The sequence below is a fragment of the Otolemur garnettii genome, unplaced genomic scaffold (genome assembly GCF_000181295.1).
Source record: "Otolemur garnettii isolate 467f Iridium unplaced genomic scaffold, OtoGar3 scaffold00008, whole genome shotgun sequence".
Classification (NCBI taxonomy): Eukaryota; Metazoa; Chordata; class Mammalia; order Primates; family Galagidae; genus Otolemur; species Otolemur garnettii.
This window is the reverse complement of record NW_003852403.1, coordinates 37,721,356-37,738,878: the sequence shown is the minus strand read 5'-3', so window position 1 is coordinate 37,738,878 and position 17,523 is coordinate 37,721,356. Positions and strand designations below refer to the sequence as shown.

Genomic DNA, 17,523 nt, shown 5'->3' with positions numbered 1-17,523 from the left:
TTTTTTTTTTTTTTTTTGAGACATAGTCTCATTTGTTGCCCTCAGTAGAATGCTGTGACATCACAGCTCACAGCAACCTCCAGCTTCTGGGCTTAGATGATTCTCTTTGCCTTAGCCTCCTGAGTAGCTGGGACTATAGGCACCCCTCACAATGCCTGACTATTTTTTGTTGCAGTTTGGCCCAGGCCAGGTTCAGACCCGCCACCCTCAGTATATGGGGCCGGTGCCTTACTCATTGAGCCACAGGCGCCACCCTCCAGTGATTTTCTTGTTTCAGCCTCTCAAGTAGCTGGGACTATAGGCGCCTGCCACAATGCCCAGCTATTTTTATAGATGGGATCTCGCTCTTGCTCAGGCTGGTCTTGAACCTGTGAGCTCAGGCAATCCACCTGCCTCAGCCTCCCAGAGTGCTAGGATTGCAGGTGGGAGCCACTGTGTCTGGCCATTAATACTTTTTTTAATCTGTGCAAAAATACCTTCATATTTTCTGTCATAGGAGGTGCACTGTCTATACATAACACTCACTAAATTTACCAAATTCAGTCCAACTTCACAACATTTATCTCAAAAGTTGTTGAAGATAATCTATTCCCCATGTTCTGTTTGCAAGAGTACCCAAAACAAATAATTCTTCATGGCAAAGAAAATCTTTTATGACTGGAATGAACCTTAAAACCTTCATCAAGTCAATACTATCAGTTGATTTCATCCAAAGCAATTGAATAATATATATTTTCCTTTTGAAGCATTGCATGAAGTTGTTCTGTTCAATTGAGGGTTAATTCATGCTACCAGTCAGTTGTGGTTCTCCTTGAAAGAGGCAATTGTTTGTATGTATGAGTCTAAGCATCCTACAACTTTGACAATGCATTCTTTCACAGTTTGTATGTCACTGAATGGCTTCCCTCTTTTCCCAACTATATAATAAGCTGCTTTACAAGTTACTTCAGTGGCATTATTTATAGGTTTTATCACTACTTTAAAGATTTGTAGGCTTGGCACCTGTGGCTCAAGTGGCTAAGGTGCTAGCCACACACACCTAAGGTGGCGGGTTTGAATCCAGCCCGCCCGCCAAACAACAATGACAGCTGCAACCAAACAATAGCCAGGCGTTGTGGCGGGCACCTGTGGTCCCAGCTACTTGGGAGGCTGAGGCAGGAGACTCGCTTGAGCCCAGGAGTTGGAGGTTGCCGTGAGCTGTGATGCCATAGCACTCTACCCAAGGGGGCAGCTTGAGGTTCTGTCTCAAAAAAAAAAAAAAAGATTTGTCTTGTTTTTTGTCTTTTAATTTTTACAAAACAACCTTTTGCACCTCTCTAATTTAAAATATTTAGATCCTTAATGAGTGTTACAATGCAGATGATGACTGAATTTCTTTTTCTTTCTTTCTTTCTTTTTCTTTTTTTTTTTTTTTTGAGACGGTCTTAACTTTGTTGCCTAGGTTAGAGTGCTGTTGCGTCAACCTAGCTCACAGCAACCTCCAACTTCTGGGTTTAAGCAAGACCTCAGCCTCCCAAGTAGCTGGGACTACAGGGGCCTGCCACAATGCCCAGCTAATTTTTCTATTTTTAGTAGCGATGAGGTCTTGCCCTTGCTGAGGCTGGTCTCTAACACCTGAGCTCAAGGGATCCTTTTACCCCAGCCTTCCAAAGTGCTCTTTGAATGTCTCTAATGTTGATATTGCAGTATCACAAAGCAAGCAAATCATATTATCTTTAGCAGAAACGAGATAACATTACAATTCCCAATTCTCATTAAAAATCTGTTTTCTCCCTTCAGTATTCTCTTGGTCATCTTTGACATGATGGGCTTTTAAGCAGACAGAATTAAAAAATACTGTCAAGCTCTGCAACTGTTCACAAACTCCACTTCGAACAGCAACAGTACACCATTGTCAAAAGCTGATAACAGACTGGTGTACTGAACTTTCATAAACTCTTGCTGACCAGCCTCATGCAGTAGTGCACCAGTCAGGTGGGGGGAAGTTGGAACTAAATTACTAGTGTAGCAGTCAACTTAGCCCTTATGGCTTACTAATGTTCTCATTTTGCTGGTCACTGTGGGGGGATTATTTTGTTGAAACTCATTTTATTCTTTGGTATTTTAAATATGTTAATTTAAATAAAATAAAAATATAAAAGACAAACAAAAATGTATTAATAAAAGGATCTGTTCTGTAAAATTTGGATTCAATGGAGTCCATATTTAAGGACCTAGAAGGCCACAGGTTCCTAACCCTTGGTATAAAAGATTTCATACCATGTTAAGGCATTTCTCAAATAGTGATTAAATGTTCTTTAGAGAGTTCATGGAAAAATTCAAAATGGGTCATAGAATATCAGGGGAAATTTCTTATTTGATTCAAATGCTTAGCGACAGTAACAAGTGATGGATGTTTATACCATTTATAAATAACCTATTTTTGAGAAGACAGAATCAAGGTGAGTGATTATTGTCTTTATAAAAAGATAAGTTGTTTTGTACTTTTTTAGAATGATAGCAATATATGCACAAAGAAAAAGATTATCCCATACAGGTATAAAATAAAAAGCAAGTTCTTATTCTGTAGTATGACCTCTATGCCCTCTCCTCAAAGACCCCAAGTTACTTCTTGTTATAGTTCCTAAAGTTGATTTTTTTTTTTCTGGAGACAGAGTCTCACTTTGTTGCCTTTGGTAGAGTGCCGTGGCATCATGGCTCACAGCCACCTCACACTCTTGGGCTCAAGTGCCTACCACAACACTCAGCTAATTTTTAGAGATGGGATCTTGCTCTTGCTTAGGCTGGTCTTGAACCTGTGAGCTCAGACAATCTACCTGCCTTGGCCTTCCAGAGTGCTAGGATTACAGGTGTGAGTCACTGCGCCGAGCCTGAATTTTGTTAATATGCTTTTATATGTCTTTTTTAAAACATTAAATTATACAGCATCGTTTTGTAGCCTGAAGTTTTCACTTAGTAGAGTTTTGAGGCATTTTAATGTCAGCACATAAAGATCTATCTCTCATTAATGGCTGCATTAAATTCTAATGTATGGATGTTTCAAAATACCCACATATTAATTTTTAAGTCATTTCCATTTTTGTTTTTATTATAAACTACATTTATTTATATGTTATATATACATATATATATAACATACATATAAGCTTTGCAAGTAAAATCCTTTATAAAAGTATAAAACATAAAAGAACATCACTATATGGCCATATAGTTTTATTAGTAATTGAAAGTCTTTGAGTGTCTTTGGCACATTATGATATAGAATTATATAATGTTAGACCTTGGAAGAGACTTGTGATCATCTTAACCAATTTCCTTCTTCTACAGCGCTTGGAGGAGTTAACCAGTTTGTCTAAATAGTCAGTTGACATAGTTGGTAGTGAAGCTGTGGTTAGAATCCCAGTTCCCTGGGATTCTCCCTCCTAGTATTCTTTTCATCATTTTATACTGCTTCTCCCACAAAATCAATCGCTTTATAACATTTGACTTTTGGGTGGGGGCTGGGGAGACAGTCTCAAGCATCAGCCTAGCATGCAGCAACCTCAAACTGGGTTCAAGCAATCCTCCTGCCTCGGCCTCCTGAGTAGGTGGGACTACAAGTGCCTGCCACAAGGCCTGGCTAATTTTTTCTATTTTTTTTTTTTTTAGTAGAGACAAGGTCTAGCTCTTGCTCAGGCTGGTCTTGAACTCTTGAGCTCAAGTGATCCTCTCACCTTGGCCTCCCAGAATGCTAGAATTGCAGGCATGAGCCACTGAGCCCAGATAACATTTTACTTTTAACAACAAGCTCAGACTGTGTCTTTATGAAGTGAATGTTATAATCTCTACTAATATTTCAGAAGATGCCTTTTGGGAATCATATACAGTCATTTTTCCAAAGGCAATTCTGTTATTTCTAATATTTGTTATTTATTTATTTTTTGTGCTGTATCACCCGGGCTACAGTGCAGTGCAATCATCATAGCTCCCTATAACCTCAAACTCCTGGGTTCAAGTGATTTTTCTGCCGTAGCCTCCTAAGTAGCTATGAGCATCTGCCCTACACCCAGTTAAATTTTTTCTATTTCTTGTAGAGTCAGGGTCTTACTCCTGTGCAAAGTGGTCTTGAACTCCTGGCCTCACACAATCCTCTCACCTCAGCCTTAGCAGGATTATAGGTATGAGCTACCATGCCTGGCCTTAAATTTATTATAAGATAATATTTGTGAAATAATATTGTAAATAGTATTTATAGATATTTAATTTTAAAGCTATGAAAAAGTACATAGGTATGAGGCATAAAAATTATCAGTATTGCCTAGCAGCTTCAGAGGTTATATAGGCACTGATAGGATTTATCTTTATCAGGTGCAATTTGTAAAAAGAATTTCAGGTTTTCCTTTTAATAGTCCATACATTTTCCAGGAGATCCTAGAGTCTTAAATACTGCCTGTTGTATATTATGATTGGTTTAAGTTCTGATTTGTCTGTTTTCTTATAGAATCTTTAGATGACTTGACTAATCTGGTGGTAAAGTTGTTTTCTGAAGTAGAGAACAAAAATGTCCCATTGCCAGAATTTCCCGAACATCCCTTCCAAGAAGAGCATCTTAGAGTAAGTGCATGTATTTCAGGTATTTGTCTTTTAAATTTATAATTTTAAAATTATGGACATAAATGTACACAGAATAGGTGAAATATTTTGGAGGTTTCATTATGTAGTTTTTAATATTTGTGAAGATAACCAAATCAGTTTTACATTTATTAGGAGAATGAATCATCAAAACAATATCAATATGTTCTGCTCTTTGCATGCTGAAAGTGGTTTTGGTAGTTGTAGCCTTGGCAGATGGTTGAAGCCAAGCATTGTCCAGTGCCGGAAGGCAAGCATCCAAAACTATTTGGCTGCACAGTCCAGAGGACCAAACATGGACTTCATGGCAATGGCAATGAAATTCCAGTAAGAGAGAGCCTGGTCATTTATTTCTTTGTGGTTGATATGATTTCCTCTGGCAAATGATTTGCTCCTAAACTTGGGATTCTTTCGTGAAAATCAGTGTTCTTCTTAGTTTGTAAATGTTTTATTCAGTAGGACTTGTATTCAACTAATCTTCTGTGATTTGTTTGGTTTTTATTCCCCTAGCAACTTTACAAAATAGTACCCATTAAGGACATTAGGAATCTTTACGTGACATTTCCCATACCTGACCTTCAGAAATACTACAAATCAAATCCTGGTCATTATCTTGGTCATCTCATTGGGCATGAAGGTCCTGGAAGTCTCTTATCAGAACTTAAATCAAAAGGTAAGTTTCCTAGGCAGCAGCTTCTGAATGTAGTGCCCCTCCACATCTTTTTTATAGCTCTCATTTTTTTCTTTCTTTCTTTTTTTTTTTTTTTTTTTTTGCAGTTTTTGGCTGGGGCTGAGTTTGAACCTGCCACCTCTGGCATATGGGGCTGGCCCCTACTCCTTTGAGCCACAGGCACCGCCATCATTTTTTTCCCTAAATATTTTCTTGTGAATGTTTTTAAATGAAGGTGTTTTGTGTTAGTGAGTAATGTACTGATTTTCAGTATGTTTTGTTTTGGGGTTTTTCCATAATTCGTTTTACCTATCAGTATAGAACAGTGAAGATTAGATACTTCAAAAGATAGTCATAGTGCCTGTTTTTGTTTTTGTTTTTTGAAGACAGAGTCTTGCTTTATCCCTCTTGGTAGAATGCCATGGTGTCATAGCTCACAGCAACCTCAAACTCTTGGGCTCAAGTGATTCTCTTGCCTCAGCCTCCTGAGTCACTGGGACTACAGGCGCCCACCACAACACCTTGGCTGTTTTTAGAGGTGGGGGTCTCGCTCTGGCTCAGATTGGTCTCGAACCTGTGAGCTCAAGGCAGTCTGCCCACCTCCGTCTCCCAGAGTGATGGGATTCCAGGCATGAGCCACCACACCCAGCCCATAGTGCATGTTTTAAAAGAGAAAGAGGTTAAGAAGTAAAAGCCCACATTACATATTCTTTACTATCTCTGTGAAATGTCAGTACACTGTTTATTTGCTTGCCCTTGTTCATCACATAAGAAGGGTGTGGTACAATATACTGTGTTTCCCCCAAAATAAGACCTACCCAAAAAATAAGCCCTACCAGGATTTCTATGCATTTGTTCAATATAAGCCCTACCCCGATAATAAGACCTAGTGATGGAGATGGCTATGCAGCATATCTGCATAGCTGCGGTAAGGAAGACTGGAATACCATTTATCTGCCACAGCTCCTTTTTCTGAGCCATTTGCACTTGCATGGTGCGCTTGTGGTAACCATGGTCGCAGGCATCCTATTGCGCACATGTGAATGGCTAGGGGAAAGGAGTTCATGCATCACTAGCCAGCCCCACAAACAAGGTCTGCTCCCCCTTTCCGGTTCCAGAAGAAGATGATTTAACTGTATTTGAATAAATATAATTGTTGTATTGTACTTAAAAAAAATAAAACATCCCCTGAAAATAAGCCCCAGTGTGTCTTCTTGAGAAAAAATAAATATAAGACAATGTCTTATTTTCGGGGAAACACAGTAGTCAATAGATGGTTTCCAAGGCTCCTCCCAACTCATACTCTTTGTTTTTACATAACATTTAAACACAGTAGTCTACTCCTGACTGGGAATTAATTTGAGGAGTTTTCAGGAAAGACTCCAATCCCAGAAATCTCTTAGTTTTCCGCAGCATTTGAAACTGCTTTTCTGAAGTGATTTTTTTTTTTGGTCTTTTGTACAAAAGGCCCATTCATCGTTTGGGAACATACAGTAGGAATTTTTAAAAATTTTCTTGTCATGGAACAATCCCTACACAAAATCATATTGATTTCTTTTGAATGTTGCAGGCTGGGTAAATACTCTTGTTGGTGGGCAGAAGGAAGGAGCCCGAGGTTTTATGTTTTTTATCATTAATGTGGACTTGACTGAGGAAGGATTATGTAAGTATTGATTGACCTTTTTGCTTTTGAATGAAAATTGACTTTGTATGGTTTATTTTTTTTTAACTTTTTTATGCTGTGGATCTGTTGTATGTTGAAAAGCTATGAACACTTTAATTCATACAATTTATTTATTGTCTTTTCATGTGTAACTTAGCCTTTATTTTATGGATGATCTCTCCCCCTCCCCAACAACTGATCATTATGTTGCACTTGTTAAATGTGTACTTGGCTTTTTATTTGCTCATTTACTACCCCAACACCCCTTCTGTCACATATCCCTAATCCCAGAAGGCCTTGTATGGGATACCTAAAACCAGTCTCAGGGAGGTGAGGACTCTGTTTCTAAGAGGGACCATCTTCCGCCTACCTGACTTTACCTTAGGAGTGATCTCACTGCTTTGAAGGATTTAAGGACTGAATGGTTTTTAAGTGTGCCCCTTTTTTCCAGTACATGTTGAAGATATAATTTTGCACATGTTTCAATACATTCAGAAGTTACGTGCAGAAGGACCTCAAGAATGGGTTTTCCAAGAGTGCAAGGTACTTTTGTTTCACCAAAGTTTTTCTTAAGGAATCTATTTTTCAAAAATAAATACATGTGACTTAATTTGAATTTAAGGCCCAGTGAAACTTTTAAAGTTCTTTTTTCCTTAATAAACTCTAAATTTTATAATGCATAGTAGTATTAGTTAAGGTTTAGTTGTACTAGTCTGATTTGGTGCTTGGGGGCACAATTAAGGGTTAAAGCATCATGTAGCCTTTTTTAGGAGGGAAAAGGGAAGAAATCAAATTGCTTTTCCATCCCTCAGAAGAAAATCAGCAGTTTCTTGAACTAGTGTCTATCGGGGCTTATGTTACTCCCTGGCTGAAGCTGCACGAACTATGTCATTTTCAAATCTGTAAATCTCTATCAGACTCTCAAAGAAATAGTGAATTGCTTTATGTATGATTGTGTTCTTAAAAGTGATTTTATTATTGTATGTATAAAAAAGCCTGGCCTTTTTTTTTTTTGGCATAAAACTAAAGGTATTTGTCCTCCAAATTTTTAAAGGCTTCTTTTAATAGAGTTTATAAAAATATACTTAAGTCCTATCAAGATTCTAAAATGTACATAGGATGAGAAACACCCTCTTTAACAGACAAGGTAGAAGTTTGAGTATATACTCTGCTTGTGAAAATTATGGGACAATAATTGATAATCCAGTTCTCTGAATGGGTCACCAAAACCATCCTCTGTGGAATTGTTGGCTCTCACAAAGTTCTTCCACACAGTTTTTTTAATTCCTTCATTAATAGTTTCACCAGTTTAGGCTACAGAATCATATTCTGTGTTTGTTATTTCCAATCAAAATTATTTACCTATTTTTCTTTTGGTCTTAAGCCTAGGTTGATGTGCTAAATTTTATACAAATTAAGGTTATTTTTATATTTTATACATTGCTAAATCAGGTGTAGACAGTTTTTCAGAAAGTATGGTAAGGTTAAATATGGAATCGAAAGTTTATAGTGCAAACCAGACAGTAAAAAAGGTATTCTTAAATAATAGTTGACACATCTAATTGAGTTAACTTTCCATTTTAGGACTTGAATGCTGTTGCTTTTAGGTTTAAAGATAAAGAGAGGCCACGGGGCTATACGTCTAAGATTGCAGGAATATTGCATGTAAGTTTGTTGTTATTTTGCTGTATACAGTGGTGTGTAGAGTATTCCAGTGATCTTTCATGTATTTCTGTACTACATTAATGCTGAAAATTGAAGCTGAAGTATAAAAGTTCAGACTTTGTAGCAGTAGGGCAAATCTTGATGTCAATATTATATTTATTTTTTTATTTTTATTTTTATTTTTTGTAGAGACAGAGTCTCTCTTTGTTGCCCTTAGTAGAGTATTGTGGCGTCATACAGCTCACAGCAACCTCCAACTCTGGGCTTAAGTGATTCTCTTGTCTCAACCTCCCAAGTAGCTGGGACTACAGGCGCCTGCCACAACACCCGGCTATTTTTTGGTTGCAGTTCGGCCGGGGCCTGGTTTAAACCTGCCACCCTCAGTATATGGGGCCGGCGCCCTACTCACTGAGTCACAGGCGCCACCCGATTATGTTTAAAATATCAATTTTTTAAAAAATGATCATATGGCAGGGCGCAATGGCTGATGCCTGTAATCCTAGCACTCTGGGAGGCCAAGGTGGGTGGATTGCTTGAGCTCAGTAGTTAAGAGACCAGCCTGAGCAAATTGAGACCCAATCACTACTAAAGATAGAAAAAAAAAAAAGCTAGCTGGGCATTCTGGCAGTCACCTAAGTCCCAGCTACTCAAGACACTAAGATAAGAGGATTACTTGAGGCTTAGAGTTTGAGGTTGCTATGAGCTATGAGGTCACGGCACTCAACCTAGGGCGAGACTGTCTCAAAAAATTAAAAAAATATATTATCTATCATATTTTCATTACATAGGCATTTGTTTATTGACATGAAATATTTTTCATTTCTGCTGGGCAAAATGATTGAAGCCTATAATTCTAGCGCTCTGGGACGCCAAGGCGGGTGGATTGCCTGAGCTCAGGAGTTCCAGAACAGCCTGAGCAAGAGCAAGACCACGTCTGTAAAAATAGCCAGGTACTTACTGTGGTGGGTACCTATAGTCCCAGCTACTTGGGAGGCTGAGGCAAAAGGATTGCTTAAACCCAAGAATTTGAAGTTGTTATGAAGTATGACACCATGGCACTCTACCAAGTGAAACTCTGTCTCAAAAAAAAAAATTCATTTATATAGTGTGTCAAGTGTTACTTATGCAAAAGCTATAGATGATCTACTTTTTTTTTTTTTTTTTTTGAGACAGAGTCTCATTATGTCACCCTGGGTAGAGTGCTGTGGCATCACAGCTGACAGTAACTTCAAACTCCTGGGCTGAAGCGATTCTCTTGCCTCAGCCTCCCAGGTAGCTGGGACTAAAGGTGCCCGCCACAACCCCCAGCTCTTTTTTGGTTGCAGTTATTATTGTTGTTTAGCTGGCCCGGGTTGGGCTGGAACCTGCCAGCTTTGGTGTATGTGGTCAGCATCCTACTCACTGAGCTATGGGCTCCAATCATCTACTTTTTTTTGTTTTCATTGCTACTAGCCTAGTCTGAGCTACCATCATTCTTGTTTGGTTCACCACGGTAGTCTTTTACCTGGATCTTTGTTTTCCTTCTTAGCGCCCTACTATAGTAAATTTTCCCTGCCTCGGTGATCTTCTGAAAATGAAAATCTATTTGTTTCACTCCTTTGTTTAATGTCCTTCAGTGGTTTCCCATTACAGTTGACATAAAAGCCAATGTTTTCCTTGGCTTACAGGGCGATCTACTACCAGCCTTTCTCTCTGGCTGCAATCCATACTACTCTCCAGCCCACCTCTCCCATTCACATTCCAATCTAGGAATACTGGCTTTGTGTAATTTTAAAGCATTATGTTTATTCCTCCTTCTTAAAGTCTTGCATTTGCTGTTTTCTTTGTGTGGAACATTCTTCCACCTGATCTATGAATGTCTGGTTCTTCTTAAATCTCCACTGTCTACTCGTGAGCAAGACCTTCCTTTACCTCCCAATTTAAAATAATGTCCCTGCCCCTGCTCCTTTTTTATTTTCTTCATGGTGCCTATCACTAAAATGACATTTTGTTTGTTCTCTGCCTCCCTCCCAACTACAGTGTATGTATGTATGCTCTTTTGAAGACAGTGACTTCATGCAGTTTACCTACTGTTGTATCCACAGTACTTAGAACAATGCCTGACACAGAATGGGTGTTCATTAAATATTTGTTGACGGAATGAATCAGTCTGTGTCAGAATATTGTTCTGACAGTTGTTCTTACTAAAAAGCTTCTTCAACTTTATCTTTCTATACCAAGACTATTGTTTTTCCCTATAACAACTTTCTAAATGCTGTCTGATTCCTTTTATAAAACTTTGAGAGGAAACTGTTCACAAAAATGTGTGTACTTAAGGGCAGCACCTGTGTCTCAAAGGGGTAGGGCGCTGGCCCCATAAGCCGGAAGTGGCAGGGTCTTTTTTTTTTTTATTTTTTTTTTTTATTAAATCATAGCTGTGTATGTTAATACTATCATGGGGTATAGAGTGCTGTTTCTATATACAATTTGAAATACTTTTATCCAACTGGTTAACATAGCCTTCATGTCATTTTCTTAGTGATTGTGTTAAGACATTTATATTCTACATTTAGAGAGATTCACATGTACCCTTATAGGATGAATTATAGGCCTGATCCCACCAATCACCCTCCCTCCACCCATCCTTCCCACTCCCCTCCCCTCCCTCTCCACTTTCCCCATATTCTTGGGCTAAAATTGGGTTATAGTTTTCCTATGAAAGCTATAAATTAGTTTCATAGTAGGGCTGAGTACATTGGATACTTTTTCTTCCATTCTTGAGATACTTTGCTAAGAAGAATATTTTCTAGTTCCATCCATGTAAACATGAAGGAGGTAAAGTCTCCATCTTTCTTTATGGCTACATAGTATTTGATGGTGTACATACACCACAATTTATTGATCCATTCGTGGGTTGATGGGCACTTGGGCTTCTTCCATGACCTAGCAATTATGAATTGGGCTGCAATGAACCTTCTGATATAAATATCTTTATTGTAGTGTGGGTTTTGGTCTTCTGGATATATACCTAGTAGAGGAATTATAGGATCAAATAGCAGGTCTATTTTTAGTTCTCTAAGTGTTCTCCAGATGTCTTTCCAAAAGGGATATATTAGTTTGCGATCCCACCAGCAGTGTAGAAGTATTCCCTTTTCTCCACAACCACACCAGCATCTGTGATTTTGGGATTTTGTGATAGGGGCTAATGGCAGGTTCAAACCCAGCCCCGGCCAAAAACTGCAAAAAAAAAAAAAAAAAAAGTGTGTACTTAAAAAAAAAATTCTATAGGTGTCAGCATTTTGCTACTGAATTTTCTTCACTAACAAGTACTCAGTTTTTAACTAGAAATATTGCTCAAAAGAAATGTTATTTTGCTCTCTATAATGTAATTATGTTTGGGAATTAAAAGTATATTGGCAGAATCAACATACGGTATGAAACTACTTAAAATGTGGTAGGAAAGAGAAAAAGACTCAGGGCCTTAGAAATTTTTCCAGTAAAGTAAAATGTAATTGAAAGGAAGAAGGAGTATAAAATAATGGATATAATATGCAAGAAATATGTTTGCTTTAATAAAATAGACTCTGTAGTAGCCTTATAAATTTAATTTTGTATGTTTTTCTTTTTAAAAGTATTATCCCCTGGAAGAAGTACTTGCAGCTGAGTATTTGCTAGAAGAATTTAGACCTGACTTAATAGAGATGGTTCTTGATAAACTCAGACCAGAAAATGTCCGGTGAGTGACCCTATGCATCTTATATACTAAATTTTCATGATGATTAGAATATGAAAATTTGAAACTGAATAAAATACTTTTAGACATTTTATCAAGCATCATTACAAAGGTAAGGGAACTTAATAGTCAAATCTCATACATACCACATTTTCTTCATCCATCCATTGGGCCCATTGGTCAATTGATTTTTTTTTTTTTTAATAAAGGCATTAATGTAACTAATTTGGGAACGCAAAGTCTTTTTCACCAAATTGTTCTTTTCCACCAGCTGCATATCCATATGGAAAAAGAATGAAACTTCACCTTTACCTCATACCATTTTAAAAATTAATTAGAGATAGATCATAACCTAAATATAAACACTGAAACTATAAATTTCTAAAAGTAAACATGGAAAGATATCTTCAAAACATTGAAATAGGCAAATATATCTTAGAACACAAAAAGCAATAATCATTACAAAACAAATTGATAAATTGGACTTCATCAAGATTAAAAACACCTTACTAAATGACATGTATGTTTGCTTACTTTATTAAAACACATGAAAGAAAAACACCCAGAACACACATTATCTCATTTTGGGCAAATAAATCTGTATTTTCCTTAATGTAGCCATATATTCCAGAAAAAAAAAAAATCAACCTAAATCCTTTTTTTTTTTTTTTTTTGAAACAGAATCTCACTATGTTGCCCTCTGGCCTCACAGCTCACAGCAACCTTAAACTCTTGGGCTTAAGCAATTCTCTTGCCTCACCCTCCCAAGTAGCTGGGACTACAGGCGTCCGCCACAACACCTGGCTATTTGACAACGCCTGGCTACTTTTTGTTGCAGTTGCTACTGTTATTTAGCAAGCCCTGGCCGGTTTCAAGGTTTCAGACCCGCTAGCCTCAGTGTGTGTGGCTGGCGCCTTAATCACTGTGCTATGGGCAAGATCTTAAATCCTATAGAACTTCATTATACACCTTCTAAAACTGAAGCAACTTATCAACACTGGGAGAAAAAGCCTTGAATTTATTAATAGAACTCATCAGACAGTGTTAAGGTTCTGATTTGCCTGGATATGCTCTTCCACTGATTCTGTTTCAGTTAATCACAATTACCTGTGAAGCCTTTTCTCATTCTTTGGATATCTTTTCCCATTTTCTCAGAGATTATTTGTAAAATTCTCATGAAAATTCACTACTTGGGAACTATATTGCTTTTTAATGTCTGTAGTGAGGAAAGTTTTTGTTTCCATACAGCTTCTACATCTATGTTCCCTCTGAACTTTTTTTTAAGTTTCAGTCACATAATTTTTTTAATGTGTATTTTTTATTTAGCATATTCTTAAATATGCTGGCTTAAAGTCAGTAATCAGCATTCATTCTAGCCCACCGTTTCCTTTTCTTGCTATTGTAAATTTCAGCAAGAAAAGATAATTTTCTTTCATGTTTCTAAGGATCACATCAATGCCATGTCAATATTTTTCTTCTTTTCATTTAAGTAAAAGCTATCATTAAAACTTTTTTAGGGCTTGGTTCCTATAGCTCAAGCAGCTAGAGGGCCAGCCACATACACCGGAGCAGACGGGTTCAAATCCGGCCCTAGCCTGCCAAATAACAATGACAACTACAGCTAAAAAATAGCCAGGTGTTGTGGTGGTCGCCTGTAGTCCCAGCTACCTGCGAAGCTGAGGCAAGAGAATCGCTTAAGCCCAAGAGGTTGAGGTTGCTGTGAGTTGTGACTCCACAGCAGTCTACAAAGGGTGACAGCTTGAGACTCTGTTTCAAAAAACAAACAAACTTTTTTAGCATAAAATTAGATTTTTAGCAGATAGTCTAAAATGCTACATCTGTGCCAGTTTTTTTGAACTGTCATGCAGTTACATATAACGTAGTTATCTGTAATTATTTCAGTTATTATGACTTGTCTTTTTCTCCTAATTCAAGTATTCTTCCCTGTACTCTCACACTCTGGTTCATAGATTTCTATATGAGTTTGATGTATGTATATTCTGTCTCTCCTGTTACTCCCTTCCCTACCATTATTTATATTTTAATATATACCTCCCTCCATACCCACCCTCATTGTATGTTTCAGTTTTGAGCTCCTTAATGATGTACTAACTTCTGGTTCTCTAAAGTATCTCTTTGTTGATCTAGTGTGCCTAGTTTGAGGAATTGTTTGTCTACTTCCTTATAAATAACATTTCTGATGTTATCCATGGGCTTGACTTTGGTATATAACTATCTAAATCCCTAAGAGTTGCAGTTGAGAAATGTCCTGTGATCCCTTTTTTTAACCTAAGCATTAATGGACAGCCTCAGTGTCTGCTTCTATCTGTGTCATACAGTCATTCTCCAAAGCATCTGGCTTGACTTTCTCCTTGAGTTGCTTTACTTTTTCTCTCAGAACTGAGTTTAAAGTTTTCTTGTTTTGGAGGACAAGTCTACTGCCAAATGAATGCTTCAGTCTTTATAAGTTGTAATCAGTTCCTGGCTCATTATTCTGATGCCTGGGTATTATTGTCCAGAGAACCAAAACCATCTGTGTAATGAACTCTTCTCCAATCAAGCTTCTTATGGAAGAGGAGATGGGAATATCTCCATACCAGGTCCTTCTACTTAATATATTTTTCAGAAATCTCCTTGAGAATCAATTTACTTGTTCTCTGAAAAGTAAATAAAGTGGAAGCCATTCCTAGGGCTGAGTCTTAGTAAGCTCTGGCATGTACTGAATGCTCTTAAGCAGCGGTTCTCAACCTGTGGGTTGTGACTCCTTTGGGGTTCGAACAACCCTTTCACAGGGGTCACCAAAATACATCTTGCATATCAGATATTTACATTACGATTGGTAACCGTAGCAAAATTACAGTTATAAAGTAGCAACGAAAATAATTTTATGGTTGGAGGTCACCACAAGATGAGGAACTTATTAAAGGGTTGCGGCATTAGGAAAGTTGAGAGCCAGGGCTCTTAAGAAACATTGTACACCCTTCATGTACAAACAGATCACTTTCTTCTGGACACAATAACCAAATTCTTTCATGTGCTAAGCTCTGTGATTCCTCTCTATGTTTCTATGGAACCTGTTTCTTTTCTTTTTTTTTTTTTTTTTTGAGACAGAGTCTCAAGCTGGCACCCTGGGTAGAGTGCCATGGTGTCACAGCTCACAGCAACTTCAAACTCTTTTGCTTGTATAAGTGATTCTCTTGCCTCAGCCTCCCAAGTAGCTGGGACTACAGGTGCTGGCCACAATGCCCGGCCATTTTTTTTGTTGCAGTTGTCGTTGTTTTAGCTAGCCCAGGCAGGGTTCAAACTCTCCAGCCTTGGTATGTGTGGCCAGCGCCCTACCCACTGAGTGGTAGGCACTGCCCAGTGGAACCTATTTCTTTTTCTTTTTTTTTTTTTTTTTTTGAGACAAGAGCCTCAAGCTGTTGCCCTGGGTAGAATGCCGTGGCATCATGGCTCACAGCAACCTCCAAGTCCTGGGCTCAAGCGAGTCTCCTACCTCAGCCTCCCAAGTAGCTGGGACTACAGGCACCTGCCACAACGCCTGGCTATTTTTTGGTTGCAACCATCATTGTTGTTTGGCGGGCCCGGGCTGGATTCAAACCCACCACCTTAGGTGTATGTGGCTGGCGCCTTAGCCACTTGAGCCACAGGCGCCGAGCCTGGAACCTATTTCTTATGTAGCATGTTTTCTTTTTTTCTTTTCTTTCTTTCTTTTTTTTTTTTGTGAGACAGAGTCTCACTTTGTTGCCCTGGGTAGGGTGCTGTGGCATCATAGCTCACAGCAACCTCAAACTCTTTGACTCAAGCAATTCTCTTGCCTCAGCCTCCCAAGTAGCTGGGACTATAGGTGCCCACCACAACACCTGGCTGTTTTTAGAGATGGGGCCTTGCTCTTGCTCAGGCTGGTCACTAGTTAGTGAGCTCAGGCAGTCCACCCACCTTGGCCTTCCAGGCGTGATTATAGGTATGAGCCACCGTGCCTGTCCTGTAGCATGTTTTCTAGAACTGATAATGATTAGTAGCAGGTAGGCCAGACTAGGAACACCTGGAGCTGAAATATTAGTTAGTCACACTAACTGATATGTCAGATTCAGCATATCTCCCCAAAAGCAGGTGATGAGACCAAGTCCAGTCAGCCAGGTAGAGTATTTTGTCTAGAGAGAGTAAGAAATAGGTAGTGGTTCAGACAACAATTGAAGCTGGGCAGGTCCAACAAGGGGCAGACATTTGGAACACAAATTTGGGTTTTGAAAATGGATGGGCATTCGGCAGAGGCGGGTTTAGAATACAAGTGGTTTTCAGCTGTGATGCTGACATTCAGAAGCTAGAACCAAACCCTTGGGAGAATAGGTGAGATCAAGCAGGAGTAAACACGGATGTAGTTGTATGAATCGAGATACAAGGAGGTAGTAGAACCAAAAGCAGGACTGACGTACCAGGTCATCCAGGCTAGTTGACTAGAATTTCTCGATCCACAGGCTTTAAAATAGGCTTGGTTCATGCCTGTGGCTGAGTTTGTTGGTGGAGGTGCAATGTTTCCAACTTGGATGGTTAAGACAAAGCAGAAGCAGAAACTCTGACACTCCACAGGAACATCTTCACAGACCTGCTTATGCTCCTCTGCGCTCGTTCTCTTCTATTCACTTATCTTTTGGCATCATTTTACCTTTCCTCCTTGACTTCCCGCCCCCCCCCCCCAGGTCAGGCTTCTCTTCTGGACTGTTTCTACTGTCCCATCAAAGAAAGCTTTTAATACATCAGAAGATAGATATTTCTTGGTCTTGTCCTGTTCCCCGTAGCAGCAGGAATGCCAGTGTACATGTAGTAGATAGATTTGATGCTGGTCTCTGGCAAGGAAAACCATAGAGCACAGTAATAGTAAAAATAAAAGTTTCTTTGGTTTATTCTTGGGGGTTTTGGCTTTTTTTTTTTCTTAAAGACAGAGTCTCACTCTGTCAGCCAGTCTACTAGAATGTAGTGGCATCATCATAGTCCACTGCAACCCAAGGTCCTGGGATCAAGCAGTCCTCCTGCCTCAGCCTCCCAGGTAACCAAGGCTACAGGTGGACACTACTGTGCCTGGCTGATTTTTCTGTTTTTAATAAAGATGGGGGTCTCACTGTTATTCAGCCTGATCTTGAACTTAAGACCAAGCTCGAGTGATCCTCTCAGTTTAGCTTCCCAGAGTGCTAAGATCATAGG

The 17,523-nt window shown here is 38.8% G+C and overlaps 1 protein-coding gene across 2 annotated transcripts in view; it reads left to right on the top strand.

Annotated features, from left to right (window-relative positions):
• Nucleotides 1-17,523, top strand: part of IDE (insulin degrading enzyme) — a 113,180-nt gene that overhangs the window by 55,059 nt on the left and 40,598 nt on the right. For both annotated transcript variants that reach the window (XM_023509573.1, XM_003783702.3), the window contains exons 6-11: nt 4,481-4,593; nt 5,122-5,284; nt 6,852-6,944; nt 7,396-7,487; nt 8,529-8,609; nt 12,221-12,324. In XM_023509573.1, the coding sequence (XP_023365341.1) occupies nt 4,481-4,593; nt 5,122-5,284; nt 6,852-6,944; nt 7,396-7,487; nt 8,529-8,609; nt 12,221-12,324 (646 nt within the window). The remainder of the gene's footprint in view (nt 1-4,480; nt 4,594-5,121; nt 5,285-6,851; nt 6,945-7,395; nt 7,488-8,528; nt 8,610-12,220; nt 12,325-17,523) is intronic.